This window comes from Brachycentrus maculatus, unplaced genomic scaffold (assembly GCF_059751285.1).
Source record: "Brachycentrus maculatus isolate JH-2025_06_01 unplaced genomic scaffold, ASM5975128v1 h1tg000117l, whole genome shotgun sequence".
NCBI lineage: Eukaryota > Metazoa > Arthropoda > Insecta > Trichoptera > Brachycentridae > Brachycentrus > Brachycentrus maculatus.
This window is the reverse complement of record NW_028280870.1, coordinates 426,731-454,416: the sequence shown is the minus strand read 5'-3', so window position 1 is coordinate 454,416 and position 27,686 is coordinate 426,731. Positions and strand designations below refer to the sequence as shown.

The 27,686-nt window shown below is 32.9% G+C and overlaps 3 protein-coding genes across 7 annotated transcripts in view; 2 read left to right on the top strand and 1 right to left on the bottom strand.

Annotated features, from left to right (window-relative positions):
- The window catches only part of Sdc (Syndecan), a 329,248-nt gene extending 323,039 nt beyond the window's left edge, over positions 1-6,209 (top strand). For 4 of the 5 annotated variants that reach the window (XM_088259426.1, XM_088259425.1, XM_088259428.1 and 1 more), the window contains exons 3-4: positions 3,085-3,279; positions 4,645-6,209. In XM_088259426.1, the coding sequence (XP_088115552.1) occupies positions 3,085-3,279; positions 4,645-4,817 (368 nt within the window). In that variant the 3' untranslated portion in view covers positions 4,818-6,209. Of the gene's footprint in view, positions 1-1,934; positions 2,134-3,084; positions 3,280-4,644 lie in introns of those variants that run through there. The other variant, XM_088259429.1, reaches the window with a different exon arrangement.
- Positions 6,210-6,279: 70 nt separating this feature from the next.
- ACOX1 (acyl-CoA oxidase 1) lies at positions 6,280-23,179 on the bottom strand. The gene is made up of 13 exons (XM_088259424.1): positions 22,654-23,179; positions 21,077-21,242; positions 19,896-20,064; positions 18,931-19,054; positions 17,411-17,655; positions 12,618-12,778; positions 11,540-11,702; positions 10,798-10,988; positions 9,778-9,927; positions 9,595-9,700; positions 8,000-8,152; positions 7,456-7,572; positions 6,280-7,298 (listed from the first exon to the last, which is right to left on the bottom strand). Exons 1-13 carry the CDS (start codon positions 22,775-22,777, stop codon positions 7,155-7,157), a joined length of 2,013 nt encoding a protein of 670 aa, XP_088115550.1. The 5' UTR covers positions 22,778-23,179; the 3' UTR covers positions 6,280-7,154.
- Positions 23,180-23,464: 285 nt separating this feature from the next.
- On the top strand, positions 23,465-27,350 carry RpL19 (ribosomal protein L19). The gene is made up of 5 exons (XM_088259422.1): positions 23,465-23,502; positions 23,827-23,933; positions 25,418-25,581; positions 26,330-26,520; positions 27,108-27,350. Exons 1-5 carry the CDS (start codon positions 23,498-23,500, stop codon positions 27,244-27,246), a joined length of 606 nt encoding a protein of 201 aa, XP_088115548.1. The 5' UTR covers positions 23,465-23,497; the 3' UTR covers positions 27,247-27,350.
- The last annotated feature ends 336 nt before the right edge of the window (positions 27,351-27,686 follow it).

Here is a 27,686-nt window from a genome sequence, read left to right as displayed (position 1 = left end):
AGCTTTCACGTACCTGCTAGAATGTAAGTTAGTTAAAATTAAAGAGTCGAATTCAAAAGTCTTCCATGTGCCAAATTTCACGCTGAGATATTCAGATTAATTTTTTAACGTGTTTGCTGGACGTTCTAGTTTTGTAAGATTGTAAGCGATACTTACGAAACTCTCATAATCTAGTAGGCAAGGCATTTTGCCTCGGTACATAAGTTAAGACGTTTTCGTCCAATACGGCACTCGGTAACTTTTGGGTTCCACTTTATCATTGTGTCCCTAACGTTAACTTTCTGTGTGTCCTCTATCTTTATTACTAAGCCCTTCAGATCAGATGTGCTCAGATTTGCGGACGCCGTTATGTGAGTTTTTGGAACATTAATAGACCTTATGTACATCCATTTTACGTACTTCTTCAACTGTCCATTTATGTACATTTGTCATAATAATGGAATGTTTCTCTTGACACAGTTGATGATTCTTGCTCGATTGTTCTGTGTTTTTCTTATTGCTGTTATTTTTTATCATATTGGAATTCATCGTCTCTTTACGTTTATGATTTATTGTTATTTTTTAAATGCCTGCTATTCAAAACATGTTTTATTTTTACGAAATTTAGAAATGAATGTATCATATTAGGTGTTACAATTTTTATTTTAATTACTAGGTGTTCGGAATGCATTTGCTTTATTTAATTCATATCTTAAACACACAATTCAGACTACGTACAACATTATTTATCATATGTTGATATTCTCATTTTTTTCTTGGAATGTATTTTATTTTCTAATTTTTTCTCATTTTTCGTGATCTTTTATTAGCGTTTGAAGAACCATCTAAACGACCATTGGCAGTTAGGTCCTATTTGATGTCCACAGCATGTCTTCATCTGTAAACAATGTCTCATTAGCTGCCAACATGTTTTATGATTTGCTAAACAGGTGTTACATGCTTTGTTTCCGATTTAATTTAATTTTTCATACCTCATTTTAGAATCATAGTTCTTAGTGGATATTTGTAGTTTTGCATTCTACGTACGTATTTCGATTCCTCTCTAGGACGAGTGATGAAGATTCCTTGTCCAACGCGTCTCGTTATTTTATTATTGTCTTTTTATTTAAAATTTATATCATTTTTATACGTGCTTAATAGGGTATTATCATTTTACATCCGTAAATATATAAGTAAGATAATTTAACACAAAATTAAATGAAGTCACGTGTATGACGTCATAATAACTTAATTATATTATTTCACTATCTGAGGATGCATCCCATCTAGCGATTACAATTTTAGGATCTCAGGATTTGATAAGAAATTGGGGATTGGATTCCCTAATTCCAACATACACACCAAGTTATCCCTGGTGGTCGATTACAATGGATAAATGACGAGATAATTTTGATTTTTTTTGATAGTCTTGACTTTGTTTCTAATGAACTCGACATTTTAAAACCGATTCTCGATCCGTATTATAAGGATAAAGTTAACGATAATTAAAAAAATATTTGTTTGTTAACGTTATGTATACACTACATAGTTAACGCGTTATCTTTCTTTCTTCCGTGTGGAATCGACACTTAGGTTACTATTCTGCCTTACAGTTAGTAAAATGCATCCTGTGATAGAACTCTAAAGACACTTTATGAAGTGATGATATTGATTTTATTTCGGAATAAATATATACAAAATGAAATATGATTGCCACGCTTTAGTGACTGTAATTGATGTTTGAAAATTTAAAAAAAAATAATGAAAATTTTGATTTTATAAATGATGAAAATTATTTTTACTTTTTTCAAAACCTTTTTTCTTCTTGATAATACCCTATTTGATAGTTATGAATTATGTAGCCCTAGTTATAGTACGTACACTCGTGACATTATCGTCCGGAAACTTGGTTTTTATAATACGATAACACAATATAATGTAAATAAATAAACATTAATCGCACTTCAGACGTACTTGCTGGCGGTTCTGTGCTAGAAGAATCTGTGATACTTTACTTACTATAGTTTTATAAATCTGTGCTTGTGAGTTCATAGGATATTTTCCTATTCGTTGTGACGAGATTTAAACACAAGCTATCCATTTGCTTACTAGAGAATCGTGTTTCCTAACCGTTAAAAAGTAAGCTACACTTAAGTAAGTATACATTTAAGCATTTAATGAAGTGATAAATGTTTATATGACACATCATCTTCATTCGATTGCGTGAAAATGAAGGTTAATCCATATAAATAAAATAAAATTAAGTATTATTAATCGTGGAATATCAATTAATCAACAGATTAAGGCTAATAAAATTTAAGTTTTTAAAATTTTTGTCTCCGGTGAGACTGAAAGTTAAAATTTATAAAAATATTAAATAATTAAATAGATAAAAAGAAAAAAAGAAATTCAGCCAGATTTCATGACCTTTTTACTATATGTACTCCCTTTTTAGCCCTAATCTATTCATGCAGTCGACAAGACTCCACACTTGCTTCAAAATTCATATACAATATTTCAAAATAGACGTATAGCGATGATAACAGTATAAAAATACGGCAGCTGTCGTACATGTGTGTGTGTATGTTTGAACTTAACTAAAGTTGAAATTCACACACAAATGTAGGTGGTACCGTGCGTTTTTCGCGTGCATTGGCAAATTATTGCCGAAATGAAAATCATTATTAATAAATAAAGACATCGTGCAGTATTTTTTTATAACCCTTATCCGCACCCCAATGGTGCATAGGGTACTGCATCATATAAACGCAGTGTTATCTTGATCGTTAACACATGAAGGAAAGGTGATCAGCCCTCCGCTTCAGGTACCAGTCCAGGGTAATATTGAATAAATATAAGAGTTAAAAAAACACTTATATCTATTTGACCCCCCCTGGGAATCGAACCCGGGACTTCGAGAACGGTAGCCGAGCGTGCTGACCATTACACTACGGAGGCGGACAGTATAGCTGCGTATAAACTTAACTGATAGGCGAACGCTAAAACATCCAGACATTTGCCTAGACATGTCGACCACATAGAACAAGTCGAAGCATATGATATGAAGGAGCCGTACTAATTTCCGTCTTGTCGCGGCCGTTGCAGGGAAGTCAGTGCCGCCACTGTCGGGCGCGCCACCGGCGCCCAAGCTAGAGGAGGGCTCGGCGCCCGACGAGGGCGCGGGCGAGGCGCCCAGGGAGGGGGGCGCCAGTGCGCCGGACACCAACGACGTCTTCATCATGAACACCAAGACGGAGGAGAGGAACATCAGCTTCTTCGCGCAGCCGGGCATACTAGCCGGTAATATTATCTCCAATATTTATTTATCAAAACATATTCCGGTCAATAAAAAGCTTCTTTTCAGCTCACCAATAGATGTCTCTAGTGAAATTCTAGTTATTCAACAACAATGTTTCGAAATTGGATCATAAATCGCTCACTCCTTTCAAGAACGTCATAAATCAAAAAGCGTCAATTTTCAGTTGTACATGTTTTCGGAATGCCCAGAAAATGTACTATATCCCAGCAAAAGAGGCATATTTTTAACTTAATATTTACCCGCTACAGGGCTGAAAGTGTTGTTTTTGCATTTTGAAGAAAAGGTATGGTTTTATTATTTTTTCAAATATTCTAAATATTTTTCAAATGGAGAAAAAAACCTTCAGGTTTTACTTAAAAAGATCTGTGGCACAGTAAGAAGTTCATTAAGTGGCTTGATATTTATTTTTAATACATTGTATTATATTTTTTAACTTTAAAAACGTTCTCCTGAAAAATCAAGTTTTTTGATTTATGACGTTCTTGAGAGGAGTGAACGATATATAGAATTTGAGTAGCGTGGTTGCCAACCATGCGTAGAATTGGTGAATGTTACACGCGTGTAAAGTGATCACTTAAACCAGCGTATGACGGTCGTAAGCCCCGTAAATACCCAGACTTCCATATTCTTATTCATCTTTGTTGAGATGTCAAAAATTAATTTAAAAAAAAGGATTGAAACTGGCGGTATTTTCATGTACTGCTAAATAGCTAGATTCCTAGTTGCTGAGATGCCTATTTAGGAATATATAGCTATGTATTGATGTGATATATTCATTGTAGGCAGAGTCGTATCTACTGCCATGTGGAAGAACATTTGAGAGGGCTTTCCTGCCAACCCTGCTAATATTTTATAAATAAATGTGTTTAACCCTTTAATTGAGTTTTAATGAAGATTTTATTTGACAAAAGGGCAGGTTTTTTTATTTTAAATATTAAATAATACCGACATTGAGCGAGAGTCCATTACAGTCCATAAACATAGAGCTCGTAAAATAATATGGTAAAATCAATTGGTGCTATTTCTTCGCTAGAGTGCTCGTACCTGGTACAGGCAAATCTGCAAAGACCCATTTTTTTGCCCGTATGTGGTACGGGCAAGTCATGCAAAGGGTTAAATATATAAATTTGATTGAAAAATAAATAACTTGCAAACAAGTGAATGACAAAAATTTAGGAATTTGGGGCGTTAAGTATTTGCCACACAACCCTATCGATCGATACCTGATTGTAGATACTGAGTTTTTTAATGTTCCACTGAAGGGAATTCCATTTGTAGGTCCTTGAATTGTATGTTCCTACAGTCACTTTCCAGCAGTAAGTAATTGCGCAATGTTGTGTTTTCAGCGGTGATATGCGGCGCGGTGGTGGGGCTGCTGTGCGCGATCCTCGTGGTGATGTTCATCGTGTACCGGATGCGCAAGAAGGACGAGGGCTCGTACGCGCTGGACGAGCTGAAGAGATCGCCGACGGCCAACTCCTACGCCAAGGGCCACAACAACCGGGAGTTCTACGCCTGAGACGACTCCACTCTGCCCCAAGGACACTTCTAATCTCACCGCACGAGGCTCCCAGTTCGTATTAAACAAACCGAACTCTCGAATTTTACAATCCGGCGAACGAATAATCGCGAGAACCAAAGATACAGAAACGAGAAATGAATATTTGTGTGTCCATGTGCCATCGCGTGTAGCGGCTGCCGTAGCGGCGCCGCAAATATAAGACTTGATTAATAAAATGTAAAGTTACAGTGAATTCTCAGTTGTTTGTTGACATCTTCCAAGTGGTAATTACGAGTTTTAAGGAGCGCCAGTTATTGTTTCGTTCTTCTTAGGTAAATTTCCGAGCGTATCTTTTTGTTGACACGACCAATTAGACAAACGAATGATTTTGTAAGGGTATCGAGTCTCTGCGGGCTCTTGCGTCATATCTACCTAAATTAATTCAATACCCAGTTGTTTCATATCGTTTCCATACTTTTTCTCGCTTCATTTTCTTTTACTTTTTTTTTTTATCGCTGAAATATAAATTTATTTATTTCAAAATAAGTAAGTAAATATTAAGTTCTAATATTAAGGGATTAAATAAAATGGAAGTCCATCGGTGGAATTATTGTAAGAAAATTTCATACTTGTATATTATTCAAATAAAATATTTCCTTTTAAACTTTTACTTACATTCGTAAATATACATTTTGGAATGGATATAGCAAACATTCCAGCTTCAGTAATATCGACCCTTCCCGGCTCCATTCTGCGCACATTCCCCGCCACTCTCGGGTCTGTCTCCTTCACTTCCACCAATCATATTCCTACCAAACTAATCCTTTAGGCTACAGGTGTAATGTATATGACGTAAATAAAGAATTGTTTTATTTTATAATTCCCGTGTGAATGAGATAGAGAAGTAAATGAAGCCCCGAGCGTACATTCCTCACGAAGGCAACTAACGAAAGGAACGCACGCTGCCGGGGTCGCCTAATACTGAACTCTACTAGCTCTGTATAATTATTTCTCTTAGGTAAACCCTCGTGTATGATAATTGATGTTTGTATGTTTCGTCCATTTCCTTAAAATGTAAGATCCACCCCCGATCTATCGCGTCGTTTGCCATTATTCTACAAATGAGACTTACAATATCAAAAAGGAATTCTTTATTTCAATGGCAATTTATTATTTTAATATTTTATTTCAGTTTGAACGAACACAGTTTGCTGTCAAAATATAAAGTAAATTAAAGTGCATTTCACATTTACTAGAAATATTTAGTAGAAGATGTCTGCGCAGTATTTTGGCAGCAAGATATTGTGTAATTTAGATGTTTTTAATAATAAAACAGTTTAAAACGCTGTAGAATAGAATAGACTTTACTGTAATTGCCGATTCTGTAAATAAATACTCCTTTACACCTAATCGACTGTTTTATTATTCTTTCCTCCTCATTTGTAACAATAATTGTTTTATTTTAAGTAAAATGCAAAAGTCAATTCATGCAACAATTTATTTAGTTTTTATAAAAAAGTATAACAAGATATAAAAATGATACATTTCATGCACCGTCATTTCTTAAAATTAAATAATATATTTGTCTTTTTAAAATATTAATTTCAATTATGTACATAAAGCCAAAGTACGTACAATGCGAAATATTTAGATTTTATGTAAATAAATTTATCAAAATGAGTAACATTTTTATGATTTTCCTTAGTGATAAATAATATAAAATATGCTAAGTAATGTTTAATTACTTGGATGGATACTTTCAAATTTAATTTAAAAGTTTTGAGTTCAAAGTATGCAAATGGTAATGGTCAAAATGTAAAAAAATAATTTAAAGCTCAAATCAATAAATTTAGGGACACCCCATTATTTTGTTCAGGGAATAGCCCATTGCTTTATCACTGGTTGTAGCTTTCAGCACCAAGATGTATAATTTTTTTAAAAATCTTCAAATCAAAACACATACAGCAAGAATATTACGCAAACAAAAATTATGGGAGTTCATCACTATCAACTTGAAAAGGAATAATAAGGTATTTAATGCTGTTACTTGATTGAATTCAATTTAAAGATATTATCACACTGCAGTATGTAATACATAATTCATTGTTTATTTCGATAAATATCTTAATGAAAATTTTAACTGCATACAGTATTGTAACAAACAATACACTTTCCACGAAAAATCAATGACCTTTTCTTTTAATGTTGAATAGTAAATCATTATAATCAATAAGCATAACGCTTGTCAAAATATTCTTCTTTATTCGTATAAACGTAATTATTTGTGCACTGGTAAGATTTATCAAAACATATATTTGTCTAGATTTAATAATCCAAAGTTACGTATTAATCACATTATAGTTGTGACTGCATTAAGGGCTTCAGGTACTTGTGGAAGGACTCGTTAACGGGCTCTGAATTCAGTGGACTCTTCTCAGCTTCTTCCATCAGACGTTCGTACACGCGCCCGTCGTATGCACCAAGAGCCGAAGACAAAATCTAACAAAAAGAACGATTCCTTGAAAACTTGCGATACATGTAATAAATGGATACACTAATTATGCGCATTCGCTTATGTTTTTCTCACTAGCAAATGCGTCCGTGGACACTACAATATTAATATTACGAAATCAAATGAAAATATCACAAGACTAACCTCATCGCAAATATCAAAACTGTCGACTATTCCAACAGCATTGGGCCGAATTTTTCTGAGGAGATCCTCTAACCACTGCTGCAATATATTCAAGTCCTTTTCAGATATCGAAGTGTACTGAAAATAAAAATTAATATATTGATTTTTGCTTTACATATGAGTCACAATAAACCAATAATTGGAATAATTTATACAGAACCATTTTCGTAAAATGATACCTCAAGGGCGCTTATAAAGACTTGGATAATAATAGGATATGATGACATATAATATTTTGTATGTTCAACACCAAATACATGTGTTTCATTTTTTTATTCTGAATTATTTTGTTATTTCACAAATATCAATAGAATAAGAATAAAATATTTTTAACGATTTTATAAAATAGAATGCAAATATCTAGATATTATGCAGTTCTCTCTATATTTTACTCCCCTGATTTATACGAGCATTGTGATATATTATACTTAGATATTGCTTTATCACTTTTGGATTGAGTTTGTTGTTGTAAAGTATATGTGAAGGTAGTACATATTGTGATTACCCGCAAGAGGTCTCCGGAGCACTTGAGGGCCCAGTACACCGCATACAGCTCTACAAAGGATATGAGGACTTCCTTCAACGAAGCCGATGCCTTGGCGGCCATTATGTGCATTTGCTCATTGAACTTTTCTATCACCAAACTCCTGCAATGAGCCTGCAAACAATTACCAGTTGTTATAATGATTCAAAGGAAATAATTCGAAGCTGCCTAAGGACCTTGTTTAATAATTATATATGTATGTAAATTAATGTATTCCTAATTTAAAAATTAATTTTAAATTAAAAAAAGTTACTATCGATAAAGCAGTGTGCAACAGAAAAAACCAAGATGGCGATATTACATTAGTTTTGAGTAGGACTTGAAAAAATTAAGTGTATTTTCCTTGTTTTACAAGCAATATGTGTATTTTCAGTCTTATAGTTTTTTTAAAAATATTTTTAACTTGTGAATAAAAGTAAAACTTTGATATAAATGCGTGACTAAATTTCTGAACATGTGGTTTACAAAGAGACTTGGTAAACAATGTAAAACTGTTTCTGTGAGAGTGTTTACGATGAGAGTATCCGTTTGGTACATTTTGGTAATAATTACGTAGTATGTATAATTTACAAAAAAAGTACAAAATAAAATTATAAAATAAAATTTTTCATATTCAAAAAGATTTGTGTAGTTACACAATTACACATGTCGCTCACTCCTTTCAAGAACGTCATAAATCAAAAAACTTGATTTTTCAGGGGAACGTTTTTAAAGTTTAAAAATATAACAGAATATATTAAAAATAAATATCAAGCCACTTATTGAACTTTTTACTGTGCAACAGATCATTTTAGGTAAAACCTGAAGGTTTTTTTCCATTTGAAAAATATTTAGTGTACTAAAAAAAAATAATTAAACAATACGTTTTCTTCAAAATGCAAAAACAACATTTTCTACCCTGTAGCGGGTAAATATTATGTTAAAAATATGCCTCTTTTGCTGGGATATATGTAGTACATTTACTGGGCATTCCGAAAACATGCATAACTGAAAATTAACAATTTTTGATTTATGACGTTCTTGAAAGGAATGAGCGATGTGTGTATTAGTTAATAGAGTAAAAGTTCGATTATTTGGATAGTTATAATTCGAATTTTAGCCAGATCCAGACAAAATATGAATTCATGATCCCATTTACAATTTTTCTATCCAAAACTAAATCAAATTCCGGGATTTCTGTTTTTACTCCTATGCACATTGCGTTTCATTGACACAGTACATTCATTACATAAGGGCAAGGTCAGTTTGGGTTCTTGTATACAATAGAGAAATATATTTGATGGGATACATGACACTAGTGAAGGATATTAAATAAATAAAATATATTAAAAAAAACAAGTTCGCTGGCCTTGTTAACATTTTTCTTACTATTGCTGCGCATGTATCAGTTTGTAAGACGATTTTATTCAGATGAAAATATGGATCTGTCATTGGCTGAAATAGATAATGACAGGTCTTGCTTTGCAAATACCGGGACTTCATCTATATTGAGAGTAGAATGATTAATTAATGTTTAAAATTAGTAGATGCCATTTGGAAAATAAGAAATAAAATACCTCTGCAGCAGCGACCAATTGAATGGATGTCATATTCCAAGCATCCTCGTGACTTATGCCACTCTTCACCCGTTTACTGATGTTCTTTGCGCTGTCTGCCACTTTTCTGAAGAAAATTCCCACCATTAGTAAATTCAGATTTACAGCCGCAGAACATAAAATATACAAAGTAAACCCGCTCACCCCGCGGCCATGACCTGGAACCCCTCGATGATCCCCGGAAGGGTACTGCTCCAGCGGGAGTACTTCTTCTTGATGGCCTTTGTGAAGTAGCTGACTGTCGGAGTCATCTCCGATCCACTCTGCGCTTGATGCCACGACTTTATTAAGAATCTGCATCAACAAATATCAAAAGAAATAGATTTAAAAAGACCCTTTTAACTCAGCTAAAAGTATACTAATTAAATTATAAATGAAATACTTGTTTTTTACTACTAGATTATTATATTGTTACAACTAGTTTCGGAAGCTACAGATTCTTCTATCTACGGGTTTGAATATATACATCAGTTTATTTTCAAATGCGTAGATGGAAAGATCTGTAGCTTCTGAAACTAGTCGTATTAATATAATACTGAAGTGGTAAAAAACAAGGGTTTTCACCACAAAATGAATGCCGAAACTATAAATAACAAAAGTATAATAATTTATGGTTTTAAATTCACACTACATACTAGTTTTGAGAGAGCAGTCCTCCTATCGACAAGTGATATAAAACTGCTAGAGTAAATAAGTGTGAAATAAATTCACTTTGAAGGAAAATAGTCTTACATGTAGTGTATTTTTTGTACCATAAACAAGTTTTTGAAACATTTTTTTGACATCTCAACATAGATGAAGAAGAATATGGGAAGTCTGGGGATTTACAGGGCTTATGACCTGTCATAGGCTTGGTTAAGTGATCACTTTACTCATGTATAACATTCACCAATTCCTCAAGAAAATAACTCCTATGTGGAGATAAACCAGATGTGTGAGCAAGGAATTTTGACACACTCAAAATATTGAAGTCTTTGTAAAATTGTAAAGAAAATAAGATGTGTTTAGTGCGGATAAAGTCAATTGTCCACAGCATTACACGGCTACGTTCTACCCGCATGTACTCAACATGAACAGAGATGGTCAACGTAACCAAGTTGCCCGTGCGTAGCATGTGTTGTTGTTGACGACCGGCTTTAGCTGCGGAACAGGGAGAGTGGCAACCTGGCAGTTTGCAGCAGCAGGACGGTGTTCTCGCCCTCGTAGGTGCAGGCGGCAGTGACGAGGCCGTACATGGCGGGTAGGTTGCTGCATGACATGTAGCCGTGCCCGCCGCACGCCAGGCGCAGCGTCTCGATGCCCGCCGCGGCGTCCGCCGTGCACACGGCCTTCAGGCAGCACGCCAGCGCGTGTAACTAAGCCCAATTAAAGGTTGAAGATCAGATAGTCAATATTTCTGCACACATGTGAGGGAATCAAATAATTTTCATTGAATTATTTTTTTAAATTAAACACTTGTATTATGAGATGTTTTCATCAGGTGAAAAGTAAAACCTGTAGATGAAAACATCTGTTAGTTTTCAAAACTATTTTTGTGTCATGAAATAAAACTCATTAAGTGATATGATACAAATGTTAATTTTTTTTTTAAATAATCAACATGTATTTTTATACTGTTTACTAAATTGATACTTTTTTTAATAAATATTGTTAAAAATAAATAAAATATAATAAAAATAACCATTTGGAAATAAAACTAATTAAAGTAGAATATACAGAAAAAATGAGATTAGTGAGACTAATAAAGATAGCCAGGTAGTGATGATAATCAGTAAGTCATTTCCATCACATAGATCGCGACAGTGTTTACTTTTGATACACGGGATTTGGCACCATGCTAATTTGCTAAAGAAACATTAGATTTATACTGGTGAGGACAGAACACAGTGGGGAGATCTGAACATACCTCGGGGAGTCTGTCCAATTCCCCTGCATCCAGCTCCGAAGAGACATTGTTGTAGTGATCCCAAAGCCATGTGGCTGTTAGTTTGTACGCGTAACTCGCTGCTATGTTGGGGAACAGTTTGTATTGCTGAGTGACGTAATCGATTATCTGAGGTTCCGGCTCGCTAGAAAAGAAATAAAACATTCCATAGTCATTGTATCGAGTCATATAAGTAAGTAAGTAAACCTAAGTGGCCAATGTTTGAAAATAGGAATCAAGTTTCGGCACAGTAGGGCTAGAACCTCAAAATCCGCATTACTAACAATGGGAGCACTATCTGACTGAATTAGAGTTTCAATGACTGTATTGAGACATTGACTGTAAATTACACAAGCTAAATTTAAAAAGGATAAATGTAAATGAAAATACGATTTATATTCATAATATGTAACATTAAAAAAGTCTACTAAGTAAATGGCAATTTAATAGATAGTCAATTGAAATATTTGCAACAGTGCTGAGTCAATGAGTGCTTTCACCCGTTGACTGGGCCGTTAATGAATGAAAGCGCTAACTAGTTAACTAAAGAAATGAAAGAGTAAGTAGTAAAGAATAGCAATAAAAATAAAATTAAACCAATGGCAGTCCATTAAAAATAACCAAAATTTAGTCACAGCAACATAAATGATATTTACTGTAATTTTTTCAGTTATCAATAATCAAAATCCTGAAGGCTTAAGACCCGAGAATCACATAAGATAAGAGTTGGAAAATAAAGTAATTTGATTAATTAATCAAAGATAAAATATGTTTATTTATTACAAATTAAATCAAACACTGATTTCTTGAGTCTACTAAGTTGTATGTTATTGTTAAAAAACATATAAAAATCAACTTTGTGACAATCGTTTCGCCAAGTTACGGCATTTAATCTTCACATTCGTTTGAAAATTGTCACAAAATAGATTTATATGCGTTTTTTAACAATAAAATACAACTTAGTAGACTCAAAACATCAGTGTTTGATTTAATATTTAATACATAAATTAAAATGGAGTTCTACAAATTAAACGCCAAATCTATAAATAAAATATATTACTCGGGTTTTGGTTGCGATTGTCTTCGGACAGCTGAATATCTGGTTGCTATTGTGACGGCCTTAGATAGGTAATTAGCCATGTCCTGAATCAGCACCACACGCACAAACATCATGGTTCCGTATGTCAACTTAGACGAAGGAGACTTCACATACGTTCCATCCTGAAATCATCGAATAAACGTGAGGAATGTTCACCTTATATTCCTTATTCTATTCAATCACTGCTTCACCTATTCTTGAGAAAGTCAGAGATCAATAACCAGGGCTAGAGAAATAATATTAATATAAATAGTTGAAAACACCGACCCAGAAAACGAAACAAAATGCAGAGTAGAAGCCGCTCCAACAGTTTTAACCTCAATCTGAAACTTTTTCAAACAATGGTAAGGTTCTATGTTTGGTCAGTGCTTTTATACGGAGTCATATCAGCACTATGAACCGAATAGAGGCATTCGAAATATGGCTGCATTCCATGGACCAATATGGTCAGCAATGCAAATGAGCTCTAAAGAGCAAGAGTAGAAAGACGGTTACTGACCGATATTAAAGTCCGGAAGGTGTTCTATCTGGGACATGGGTTTAGAGGAGAGATGTATGTAGCTATTGCACCTAATAATAAAAGACAAAATACAGGGTTGACTAGGTGTGGGTAGAAGACAGATCTCCTAGCTCCAGAATGTATGAGATTGGACGGTGATCACATTTCAGGCGCTGTTTAGAGCTGCCCAAAATAGGCACACTCACTACTCTCAAGCGATAGTCGATGTCGGGGGGACTTGACATGACTCATGAAGGAGAAAAGAAATAACAATGTATCAGAATTACCACAACATTTGGCCCTGATTTTGCAAAACCAGTTTTGCCAAAACCAGTCCCAAAAAGTACAATTCAAAAAAAATATATACTCTTGATTACAAAGGGTTTTTTTTTCTAAAAATAATCAATTTTATACAATATTTTTCAATCAACATATCGATCACTCCTTTCAACAACGTCACACATCAAAAATCGTCAATTTTCAGTTGTGCATGTTTTCGGAATGCCCAGAAAATGTACTATATCCTAGCAAAAGCGGCATATTTTTAACTTTATATTTACCCGCTACAGGGCAGAAAGTGTTGTTTTTGCATTTTGAAGAAAAGGTATTGTTTAATTATTTTTTTAAATATACTCAATATTTTTTAAATTGAGAAAAAACATTCAGGTTTTACCTAAAAAGATCTGTTGCACAGTAAAAAGTTCAATAAGTGTCTTGATATTTATTTTTAGTCTTATTATATTTTTAAACTTTAAAAACGATCTCCTGAAAAATCAAGTTTTTTGATATATGACATTGTGAGCGATAGAATATTAATTGGCATAATAATATTGTCTTGAATAAGAAATAGATACATAAGCAGATTGAAAACCTGTTCCACAAGGCCGCCCAAAACTTGTTTACTCCATCTTTTTACAAATTGTGAGTTTTTTTTTTTGAGGTCAGAAACATTAAATTACTCGGTGAGAATAAAATTGACCTTTGATTTTTAATTCAGAAGAGTGCATATAAAAATATATTGCTATTTTAATAAAATTCGAATAAAAGCACACATCAAATATCCAAAGACTAAATAAATAATACAACATAAATAATCTGCAAAAACTCAAGTTTTTACAAAAGCTAAAAAATAACAATTTTCCATAATCAATTGATGTGTTTGTTTGTGATGGGATGAATCAAATTAAAATAATTAAGTAATTCAATCAATCCATTCATTCAAATAAAACAAGATTTTTTAAAGTTGAAAGATGAATGGAAATTAGTACCTTACAGCTCTTAGTCAAATTAATAGTGGATTGAAATCAATAGTAGATTATAAAAAATCACGATTAATCTATAATATAAAAATGAAACGCAAAATGTGTTGGTAAGCGCATAACTCAACAACGCCTGGACCAATTTAGCCAAATTTTTTTTTTAAATATTTGTTGGAGTTCAAGGATGGTTTTTACGGCGAGAAAAATTCGAATAATTGCCGGAAAAACCCTTAAAACAGCCCTTTTCTTTTTCCCATACAAACGTTTTCTAACTAAAACGTAGTCAATTTGCATGATGATATTTTATTTCAAATAAGGAATAGAATGGGAAATCCAAATATACAAATCAGTGAAGAAATTTACAATGAAGCATTGATTTCAATTGAGGACATGTGCTTGATGATATCAAACAAACTATTAATTCAATTAGGTCTGGCCGCGCCTAATTGTCCAATGCATTATGCTTTTAACCAAGAGTTGCATCGAGAAAAACTGTATGATCTCAACACTTCGAAAGAGTTAATTCAAACAAATCTTCCACTGTTGAATGACCAACAGAAGTATGTATTTGATACTCTTATGAAAGTAACAAATGATGAAACTGGCGGGATTTACTTCTTAGATGCACCTGGTGGTACAGGAAAAACTTTTTTGATTTCTATAATATTAGCAACAATTCGCTCACAAAATAAAATTGCACTTGCACTCGCTTCGTCGGGAATTGCAGCAACTTTGCTTGAAGGTGGTCGAACAGCCCATTCAGCACTAAAATTGCCATTAAATATGCAAAGCAATGAAACTCCAACCTGCAACATTTCGAAGAACTCTGCAATGGCAAAGGTTTTGCAGCAATGTAAAATTATTGTTTGGGATGAATGTACAATGGCACATAAAAAATCTTTGGAGGCTTTAGACAGAACCTTAAAAGATCTACGGAGCAATTATAACCGATTTGATGGTGCATTGATTTTATTAGCAGGAGATTTTCGTCAAACATTGCCAGTGATTCCACAATCAACGCCAGCAGATGAACTCAATGCATGTCTAAAGTCCTCCAATTTGTGGAAACATGTCAAAGTACTTCATTTAAGCAAGAAAATGCGTGTCGAGTTGCAAAATGACCAATCTGGAAACATATTCTCTAAACAACTCATTGACATGGGTAATGGCAAATTCCCTACAAACACGTTGACTGGCTGCATTAGCTTTCCTCAAAGTTTTTGTCAGTTAACTCGATCAAAAGATGAACTCATTCAGAAGGTGTTTCCAAATGTTTCTCAAAATTACAGAAACCATGATTGGTTGAGCGAACGAGCTATATTGGCTGCAAAAAACATTGATGTAAATGAATTAAATTTCAGAATTCAAGAACAAATTACAGGCGAATCGAGGATATATAAATCAGTTGATTCGGCTACTAACCAAGATGATGTAGTCAACTATCCACCGGAATTTTTAAACTCGCTGGACTTGCCAGGATTGCCACCTCACAATCTTCAATTAAAGGTTGGATCGGTTGTTATAATGTTGCGAAATATCAACCAACCGCGTCTTTGCAACGGAACACGGTTAGCGATAAAAAAATTAAGGGTGACGGTTCTGTTCAGGAGAATTTTTTGCCCCGACTATAAAATACGTAGGAACAAAAAACTGCCACATTACAAATCTTTTTGACAGGACGAAGTCTGTTGGGTCCGCTAGTTTCAAATGAAAATTTAAACTTCATTATGAAAATTTTCATGTAAATATGTACATAGTATGTTTGTTGATAACGATTTTGACTGTTTCTTATTTCACACTGAGCAGCATAATTTTAAGTAAAAAAAAAAACCTTTGATTATTATACTACCACTGACTACTGACCACTGGGGTATAGCAAATAAAAAATCTTATGATAGGGACTGACAGGAGCATTTCGTCGTAACATAACGTGGTAACATTGCTTGCGGCGAGCATCAGCGAGTACCGAAACTAAGGATGGAGCGCTCGGCTTGCTGTACTGACCATGTATACGCATGCTTGCATTGTAACGTGTTACGTTAAGACGAAATGGCTCCAGTCAGTCCCTACCATTAAATTTTCTGCAATGGAATGCTATTCGTGATCACACTAAAGCCTAGTTCAGTATAAATTTTAAAAAATTCAAAAAAATTATTTAGTAAAGGTTAAATTGCCTAGTAATCGATTTGAAATGTCATTAAGATGTAATAAATATTGTGAATACATGCAATATATCACGTCCCTTTAGTTAGGAATAAAATAAATATCATTTGCAGTAATACAATAACTCCTTGTTAAAGAAATCTTATCAATCAATCGTTCATGACAATAGATAAGCGAAGTCTTAAAAGTAATATGTTTATCAAACATAATTAATTATTGAAATGTCAAAGATGGATACGAAACTATTTTCTAATCTATACACAAAATAATTACATCAATATGCAAAAAACCGTTACAAAACACATACGTTAAAAAAATTGATTTTTGCATTTTTTCAATTAGGTCAATTTACTGTTAAGCAAGCAATATGCTTCACAATGGGCTATTATCACTATTACTATTGGTAAATAAATTAACATAAAAAAAACGAGACAATTGGCACTACGCTTAAAATAATCTGCAAAGAAATAAGGGATATACGTATAATGGATTAAGCATATTTTAATTACAAGAACAGCAAACAATTTGTGATGTCATGATGTGTGATGTCATTTATTGTTTTGACCGAGTAACTAAAAAATTAGACTTATTAGAAACAAGTAACAACATTGTTACCAACTTTACAAAACCATGCATATGTATCATAATGCAGTGTATTGCCAAATAACAAAAATGCTGTATTTCAATAACAAATTTTGTAATTGAAATGATAAATATATTTTTTGTATTTTGGATTTTTATAAATACAAAAAGAATCTCAACAATTGATTAAATTTGATAATCCGCCCGAGTGAAAATATCCTATTGTTTGTTGAAAGGGAAAAATAGATTACCTCCAGGACTTGGGCATTCTTCATCAGCATATGTTCCCTGGGTATCCGAACATTGTCGAATCCCAGGAAGCCATTGTTGGTCCCATTCATCCCCAGTTTGGAGCCAATCTCCCCGATCTTGATTCCCGGGAGAGGAGCGTGCGTCTCCTCATCACGTAACTGAACCACAAATGGATGAATTCCATGGCACACCCCTTCGGTGTATAATTGTGCAACTACCACGGCATAGTTTGCAGTGTGACCCACTAAACAATAAAAATAAAATATATATTTATATTTAAAAATTACTAAAATCAACCATTTGTGAAAAACGCATTTTACAATATACATATTTTGAATTCCAATAATAGTTTTGATGCATTGGTATAATATATTCATTTAAAAAATGTAAGATATGCAATTAATTACATATCACAAATTAACAGGTAAATATTAACTGGCGAAAATAATAATAGAGCAGCGTGTCATTGAGCTTTTCCAAGAAAAATGACTCGATACTTTTATTTTTATATACCATTTCTTTGCTGATGGATGGCATTTGTCAATATACATATACATATATACATTTTTATGACTCTTTAGAAAACCTGTTTTCATATACAATATTAAGGAAAAAGAAATGAAAAAACATCACAAAGATATCCTATAGCGCCTTTGTAGCCTTTGTAGTCATACTAAATACTTTTGTAAAATAGTTTGGGTAAGGTAGGACTGAAAACTACATCTAAATAGGGTCTAAGTTGTCAAGTTGACAGTGTCAATCATGGAAATATAGACAACAAGCCGAGGTGTGGCGCAGAATCCTAGATAAAGACTTCATTATATAAAATTTGTGTTGGTTTATGCTAAAGGCAGAAGCATTGTGATAAAATTAGAAGGACCGTAAAAAATGACAATAGGATCAAACATTTGACAAGTAGAAGCAAAAGTCTGGCATTGCCTTTCAAACGTAACAGTTCATTTTTCCCGATGAGTGATGACAGTTTTCTCATCACAAATACTGATGCCGATAAGTTCATGAGTAGACCACATCCGACTATGTTGTTTGATCACCACAAAAGTTAGTTAGTTAGGCACAATAAAATTATTTTTGCTGAATTTATAAGCTTTGTAAATCACAAGCAAGACAAATAACAACTGAAACATTTTTTTTAACATTTCCTTATTTTGTCATCTCAATCCCAAATGGTTGATTCGGTTCAAGTAAAATATTGGCATTTATTTTTAATTTAAGTTTTACTTGGTAAATACCACTCTCTCAAAGAGCTGAATTCACCAAGTTACTCTTAAATAAAAAATGAATAAATGTTACCACAAAGTGACTGCCGATTCAACTAATGAAATTTTGACATTTATCCTAGATTTTGTCTAAAATTTCCTAGAAAATCTTGCATTAACGGGAATCGAATATAAAATGCCAGTTTATAAGTCAATAGTCTACTCAGATAACATAAAAAACTTATAATTAATTTAATATTTCATATTATTATTAATTTAATTGTAATAAAATATGTTCTTACATCCTCCAGGCCACCATTTGTAGGAAGTAAGAGTGGGACTGTTCAGAATAAACTCCTTCGTTTGGGGATCATACTTAGCGGTGGTCTCCAGCCCACGAATAAATGTACCATGGCCTAACTCCGTCTGTAATTGTATTAGAAATATGCCATCAAAATTCGATTGTGTTTTCTTTCTTTCTGCTATATATATTTGTCTCTCCGTGCACTTTGAATCTAAGATTATTTTAGGCAGAAAATTAAAATTTTATACTATGGAATATATAGTAAAAACAATATTGTTAGTATTTCCGAAGACTCATATATTTTATTAGTAATTTAATTGACAATAATTTAATGATGATGGGTCGTATGCTTTCAAGAAAGCATAGCAAGATTTCATCAAACCATGGAATAATTTTTGGTATTTGCAAATAGGTTGAAAGTAAAGTCAAGAAATATGTGATTTGATCTTTATAACATGAAGGTTAGTTATTTTGTAAACAAACACATAAAAATATACTTGAGTACAAAAAAATAATATCATGCTGCAGTAGTGTCTTACAATAAGATAAAGGATTATGAGAGACAAAGGTCAACAAAGTTATTACCAACTGATCAATGTCTTGTTGTCAAGCAATTAATGCTTTGTTGTATGATAAAGCAATTTATTAAATTAAATTCATTACTTGTCATGTATTCCATAATTATAAACATTGAAACCATTCATAATATAATTTTATAATATTAACAGTCATACCACATCACAAAGTAAAAATTCATTTAATAAATAATTTCCAAGACTAAAGATCTTTAATCACATTGTTTTCAGTCAGAATGCAGTCGAAATGCAGACAGTTCATTTGAACGTGGATAATTAAATATTTCAATACACTTGAATCGGCTAACTAACCTTGTCCCCTAATTTGAAATAAGGAAGCACACAAACACAAATCAGATTCGGAAATAAATAATTTAAATATTCTTACTTGCGCATAGGTACCAATAATGCTGCAAGTCCACGCTCGCGAAATCCATTCTGCTTGCTGCGCAACAGTTCCTTGGCCCATGATGGCGGGAATGAACATCACATAGTGGAGCGTGATTGGGGATCCATCCTTCAAAATAGCTGAACCCAGCGTTCCACCAAGAATATCTCTATAAATACAAAGCCAAATATGAACAAATTACACACAAAAGTTATTTTACTCAATTTTGATTAAAAATAGTTTTGGTATCCATAGGAATCGGTAAACAAATTAGGTAATATATTTCTACGCCACCTAAAAAATGACATATTTCTAAACAGTGTACAGTTAATCATCCTACAACACGGTTTTGCTCTGACATGTTGAGACACTTGTGGAAAACCTCGTATACCACAGTCACCTATGATATGGTTTCGCTGTACATAATTACAAATTTCCAAAAAACCTTGTAAAACACTTTTGCTATTTAGTTAAGTTTTAAATTTTGCTAGATTTGGAACCATATGTTGTAAATCAAGTAGATTATAGGGTAAATACATTGATTTGATTTATAAGTAGTAAGACAATTTCCAATAGATTTCTCTTCTTTGCAATTAAAAAAAGAATCGCATATAATAAAAGTTATTTTTGGCACTATAATTGAACTCAACTATAGTTCTACAATACATAATTTTTTAGATTTTTATTACAGCATCTAAAACAAACCTTTTAATAAAAAGGTTGATGTGCAGATGGCTCAGAAATTGATATTTAAGACATTTGTTAAATCTATATGTAGTTTATATTTAAATTTCCTTTTTATACTTTGGACCATCATTAAACGAGTATTATGTGGCACACAACCATAGTCCACCGAATATTTTCTTTAACAAATTGACAAAATGCCGTAGTTAAGAGATTGTTTGGTTTAGTTTTTAGTGAAAATTAGGTACAATGGCTAACGCACACTGACAGTTGTAACAATGTGTAATCCAATAATATTAAGTATTTGCTCTTTCATGTGAATATTAAAATGCTTCTCTAGATATTGCTCTTATTTCAGAGAGTATTATATTTTTTAACATATGACTTTTTAAAATTTATTGTGAGAAACTATTTTTTTTTTAAATATTAATATTAATGTTTAAATAATATCAAAGAGTATTCAAATATATTCTTCTTCTTCTTTCTTATCTTTGTACCTGTATTGTTGCATGCCACCTCCTTCATTTGCTCCATCTTGGAAGACTTGAATTTTCTTAAAAATATGGCAAGCCTTCCTGACAGCTTCCTCGTACTTTTCTTTATGGCTTAAATACTCTGGCGGGACGGCATCTTTAAATACGGGGTCTGACAGGAAATATTGTTCTGCGACAAAAATAATGAAAAACATTTATTACTTAAGTACAGATTTTCCAGAACAGGGGCAGATTTGTATCCCTAACATAAAGTCTATATTTTAAAGCCTTGTCCGCAAATAATAAGGAGAGGATGGTGAAGAAATTTATGAATAATATAACACGACACACATGCTAATGAAAAATAGAACCTGAGATGCCAGTTTTTTGTGGGGTTATAGTTGGGTAGATGCTTTACTGTGAAACTGGCATAACGCATTCGATTCCCGCCAATTGCAAAATAAATTCATGAAAGATTAATTTTCATTTGGTCTGGGTGTTTGTAATGTGTTTTTAACATGTACCTTCCCTATCCTACGTATCCTACTTGCAGACAAGCCTTGAAAATCTTTGTGGGTTAGTCTTTTTTTATGAACACATGGAAAGAATATTTTTTTAAACATGTATTCACGTAAGTCAAAATCAAGTAAGTAGAGGACTTCCTGTACTTATAAAATGTAATTAGTAATAAGTCAAATACTGTTTATGTATTCATAAATTATTAGTTTTACATCATATTGTCCAAATGATTATTATTGTTTCTGGGAGAATATATTTTAGTACTAATTTTTATTATGTATTTTCTTCTAAATAAATATTTTTGTTTTTATTTTTATTTGTCTTATTTCACTGTTATTTTTATTAGAACAAGATACTACTTACAGTTTCTAATGTATAATTATTTGATATTACTTTGTATTTTTTTTCATTTTTAATTGAGGTTACTTTGTAGATTCTTATCTGTATTTTTAGTTGGATAACTTAACTTGAACTTAAGGATCCAATAACAAACATCTTGAATGGTAGTTTATCGGTACTTAATAATTTATGTTTGTAATTTTTATTATGTATCTTAACATACTAAGGACGGGTGTTTTTTTTATGCCTGTGGACTGCTGGCGACAAGATTCGATAATTTTATACAAATATTAAAGACATTTAACAAAGAGATTGGTATATAATATTCATATAAAAACATTAAGTAATTCCTTCTTTTCTGACTTTGAAATGATGTCAGTGCAGTAGGTAAAAAAACCCTTCCTGTCCTTCATCAATCGACCGAATGGGTAGAAATACCTTTCCCGTCCTTAGTGTGTTAATAATTCAAAATAAAAATACCTGACTAAAAAAATTACATTGTTGATTCAACTTTTTTTATAACTTTGGCTTAATCTGTAGTGTCAAATTCCATCTGAGCTTGCTTTCTGGTAGAGTAAAATTATAAAAAAATACACTTTATCATGTTCCATATAAGGATAATATAGAGTATTTTTGTAATATATAAATTACATTTTAAATAGTTAATATAAAAAGTTATATCAATCCATATTTATAATTATTTCAAGCACAAACTAACAAAAATAAATGTAATGACGGCTTACCCGTCTTTTTTCGTTCTTGGGTTCTTTTCTCATCACCATCTAATAAATGCGTTAACTCTTTGGGATTGAATGAACATTTATCTCGTTCTCTCTGAAGGTCCGGATTACAAACAACTCCAGGCATTGCGACGATTGAAACTTTCACTTCACACAACAAAAATTAAGAACAAAATACTAATACTAGTATTTATATACACAAAACAGTGAAAACTTCAAAAGAATTTCAATAGTATGGATACAGTTCAAGTAACTATCGCAATATATTTACATCGACTCGCGAACCATAACGCGTTATCATGTCCACTGGCACAAATCTATTGCTGCAATAATCATATTACTGGTTTTTTGTTTTCTATCGGGTTGCGCAAATCAAAACCCCACCATTAAAAACAAACGTCACAAATGGACGCAACGTCACTGAAACCTTATGCTGAAATCATGTGTTGTCAATAATGAAAAATGACTAATTTCTCTAAGTAATTTTACAAAAAAAATCTCACTCATCTTCGTCGTATGAATTTAGTATAGGACCCGAACTTGTCAAAATAAATAGCCAAGGATTGCCAGTCATAAGATATTTTCATGACATAAATACTTACACAGGTACTTCTGTTAGTACTCAGAAGTCAAAATGAGTGATATTTTACAACAATGTTTTTATAAATTTGAAAAACATTTAGTTTCTGTTCTTGATAATAATTAATTTTTAAAATTGTTATTTTGAATGTGAGTTGACTCTTTTTTTTAAAATTACATGATAGAGTCAAAATAATTGATATGCTATGTATTTCCGGCGCCGCCATTTTTATTTCTTTTCAGACACGTTGGGAACTTCTGCGGCAGCATGAGGTAAAGCGGAATGAAAATAATTGAAATTAGTGTTAAATATTGTGCATATTAAACTGTTTTAGACACAAGTATAGAAAGGAATATATTTCTTATCTTTTTGCAATAATTTTACGGTACAAATACCAGAATATTGACACGCGCAGAGGTTATGTGTTATTTGAAGTTTCGTACATACTAACATGGCGAATACCGCATGTGCTTGTCAACTTTTAACTCTAGTAATCATCTTTCGTCCGCGACACAACATCAGTGATATTCCTTTACTCTTTAATAGCTCAATGTTTTTATAGTGGATATTTAAATTTGATGATGTATTCTTTTCAGTTCTCTCAAGGTGCAGAAGAGGCTAGCAGCCTCGGTTATGCGATGTGGAAAAAAGAAAGTTTGGTTGGACCCTAATGAAATCAACGAAATCTCCAATACTAATTCAAGTACGTACATTTTATTTTATCCTGTGTAAACCGCATGTAAACATGGTATGAACGAATCTCTTGAATGCCTAAATCTGACAAATGTGGCAATCTTTACACTGTCAGTGTGCTTTTGATGTTATCAAATTGGCTAAATGATTCGATTAATTTATTAATTTTAGTTTCAACTGCATTTGTCTTGTTTACAAATTTTATTAGACTGTCTTGTTTTCGATATTATAGGTTATTAATATAGCTCAGAACTGCCACAACTTTAAGGTTCCTTAGAGAATTAGTAGTTTTACAGTTGTCAGTGTTATTTTATTAACAGGTGGTGTCATCACTAGTTAAGAAAGTATGTTCTTCAAAATCCATGTATTCTGTGAAGACAGGGTTTTGCATAATCTGATCCTATGTACATTATATATAACTTTAATCTTATGTGTTGTTAAGCTGTTTTATTAATGTTGAAAATGGAGTTGAATCACAGATAGTAATGAAGATGGTTTGTTTTACTTTAGAAGGATGAAAGTGCATAATGTTAATTATGGGGTCAAATCGCAGATGGCATGACGATGGTTTGTTTTTACTTTAAAGTTTCCACGGATGAAAGCTGACTAAGTGCAAGAAATAAGCTAATGAAAATTATTATAAATATTGGCTTTTTGTAAAAATATAGTGATATACCAAACATTGTTATATTTCCTCAATGTGTCAACAATGCCTATAGTCCTTGTTTTCTCCAATGGATTAAAACAGAAAATGACCATAAAGCTGTTAATTGGTAGTTGTTCCTCCGCATCAGTGCGAGTGGCGTTCCCACAAAGGACGCAAATAGTGAAACCACCAATGCTGCTTAGATTTTAAAACATTTCCAGAAGAAATAGCAATGCGTAATATTTGTGAATATGCAAATCATGGACAGTCTTTACAAAAACAGTTACCATATAGGATGTATGGCAGATGTTACAAAATATTGTTAGAGTTTAATAATAGATTTATATTATCCACTGACACTTCGTGATGGAATTGCATTTTTAATTTATTATTAGATTAAAAACAATATTTTTAGCTTTTCCACTTTTTTATTTGACCAGCGACCGGGTTTCGTCGTTACAGACATCATCAGACTGGTATGTCATATTCTGGTCATCAGACTGGTATGTCATCAGACTGGTATGTCAGACTGGTATGTCATCAGACCAGTCTGATGATGTCTGTAACGACGAAACCCGGTCGCTGGTCAAATAAAAAAGTGGAAAAGCTAAAAATATTGTTTTTAATCTAATAATAAATTAGAGTTTAATAATTTCATCAATTGATAAGGTAGTCACTTTGTGGAAAAATTTTACTGTGTTTGAAAATGATGTAGAATGCATCGAAACGTGTGTCACAATAGATTTTAAGAAATAGTGGTATTTACTAAGTAATAATACAGTTTCACAGTAAGAGTGCACTTTTCACATCCATTGTGGATCGAACTAATAATGTCGTTATTCTTGCAGGACAAAACATTAGGAAACTGATTAAGGATGGTATCGTTATCAAGAAGCCCGTGGCCATCCACTCGAGAGCCCGAGTTCGCAAGAACAAGGAGGCGCGCAGCAAGGGGCGCCACTGCGGCTTCGGTAAGAGGAAGGGTACTGCCAACTCCCGTATGCCCCAGAAGGTAATCCCCCTTTCTTACTCCATCTAGAGGGTCTGCCGTGTCGGGCTTACTCCTTTCCGTTAGTAGTGCAATACTCGGCGTAATGTGAATCAAAATTTCCAATACAAACCCATATAATTATTTGTTGTAACCTAATATTATCAGATGCGTAATTTTTTTGGTTCTCCTTTTTTATATGTAATACAAAAAATAAACTATCATTGTAAAATTCTTAAATAATGTTGAATTATTATTATTATAATTTTTTTGTTGAGAAATAATTATTTTTTTCCGTCAGAGAAGTACAATCGCCATTCCAAGTAGAAAAGGGCAATCTAATCATATTTTAAACTCCGGTTTGTGAAGATATTAGCAAACAATAGGATTTATGAGTCATGGTTTAATTAACTGTTAACAATATTATTTTACTCTCAATGAATAAGGGTGTATGTATAAAGACAGAAATGATTTTGGATCAATAGTCATTACGGTACAGTCTATTTATCTGTTATTTTCATTTTGTGATGACATTTTAGTCAATATTTATACTTATTTTATGGATTTAATAAACCAGAAAATAATACAAAAAGAAATCAGACAAATAATTGTAGTAAGAGGGTTTTGGGGTTGGGTTGATATTTGTCTTTAGTATTATAATGTCACAATCTTCACTCTATAATATGTACATTAATGCTGGTAATTTAGCATGCCACACTGTTAACAAATGTATTGTTCTTAAGTTTGTGACGTGTTTTCATTTGCTTTCCAGCTTCTCTGGGTGCAAAGGATGAAGGTGCTCCGTCGGTTATTGAAGAAATACCGCGAGGGAAAGAAGATCGATCGCCACCTGTACCACAACCTGTACATGAAGTCAAAGGGTAACGTGTTCAAGAACAAGCGTGTCCTCATGGAGTACATTCACAAGAAGAAGGCGGAGAAGGCCCGTACCAAGATGCTCAGGTTAGTACCGCTACTATTCACTCTTCCAGGCTTTATTCAGATTTTTAATCAATGTTTTACTTAGTAAATACCACTATTTCTTAAAATCTACTGTGACACGTGTTTCGATGCATTCCGCATCATTTTCAAACACTGATGTACTGAGTAAAACATTAATTAAAAATGGATAGATTTTACCACAAAGTGATTGCCGAATTAATTAATGAAAATTTATTCAGATTACTAAATTTAAACAATAAATGTGGCAAAGTGTTCAATAATAGAACAGTAAACTCGATCCTCGACTGCCAAACTGGCTTTGCGAGTTAAATCCCCGTCAATCGCAAAATGAATTTTAGAAACATTTATTTTCAAGCGGTGTCGGTGTTTGTGTATTATTTTATTCCTTTCCGAGACTACGGGAATGAATATTGTACAGTAAATATTGCTATATCATATTGGTAACGTAGCAAATTGCTAAAAGTCCACAATGACTGGTTTGCTAACAGAACTTGTTGCACTTTGTAATATACAAGCACTCGCATGGTGCTGCAAGTGAGAATGCAGATTGAGGGAGTGAGAATGTAACGGTGTGCTTTGTCCAACAGCGACCAGGCCGAGGCCCGCAGGAACAGGGTGCGCGAGGCCCGCAAGCGAAGGGACGAGAGGATCGCCACCAAGAAGGACGAGCTCCTGCAGTCCTACGCCAGGGAAGATGAAGTTTCAGTCACCACAGCCAAGAAATAAAAATCCCTATAAACACTTTCTATATAATTTAAGAAAAATAACATTCTCATTTTTATTCATGTGAATTATTTTTATGTGAGTAAATATGGTTTAAAAAATCTGAATCTGTTTTCTTTATTACATTCTCCTTTCCGAGCATATTTTTTTTTGCTTATACATATGTAAAAACCTCCTCTATACTTACTTCCAAGATTTAAACACTCAAAAACCCATATTTTGCATAAAAAATATAAAGAATATGTATCCTCTGTCTTCTGAACAAAGATACCTCAGAGGGTAGGTATGTAGATCGTTATGCTTATGTTGTGAATCTGCATTTTTAAATTTTTATCAACAATATGATGAAGTCATTTTTTTTTTCAATTAGCCATCTCAAACAATAAGCTTTTCACTAAAATGTGAAACTGGTTTTGTAACAATAAATATATTTAGATACCAAT

Bases quoted from the DNA above. Each gene is read 5' to 3' on its own strand.
- ACOX1 (XM_088259424.1), bottom strand. From the start codon at position 22,777: ATGCCTGGAGTTGTTTGTAATCCGGACCTTCAGAGAGAACGAGATAAA. The intron at 20,065-21,076 runs GTACAAAGATAA...TTGTATTTATAG, and splicing joins GGTGGCATGCAACAATACAG to AGATATTCTTGGTGGAACGC. The intron at 17,656-18,930 runs GTAAGAACATAT...TTTATTGTTTAG, and splicing joins CAAATGGTGGCCTGGAGGAT to TGGGTCACACTGCAAACTAT.
- RpL19 (XM_088259422.1), top strand. The intron at 23,934-25,417 runs GTACGTACATTT...TTATTCTTGCAG, and splicing joins AATCTCCAATACTAATTCAA to GACAAAACATTAGGAAACTG. The intron at 26,521-27,107 runs GTTAGTACCGCT...TTTGTCCAACAG, and splicing joins GCCCGTACCAAGATGCTCAG to CGACCAGGCCGAGGCCCGCA.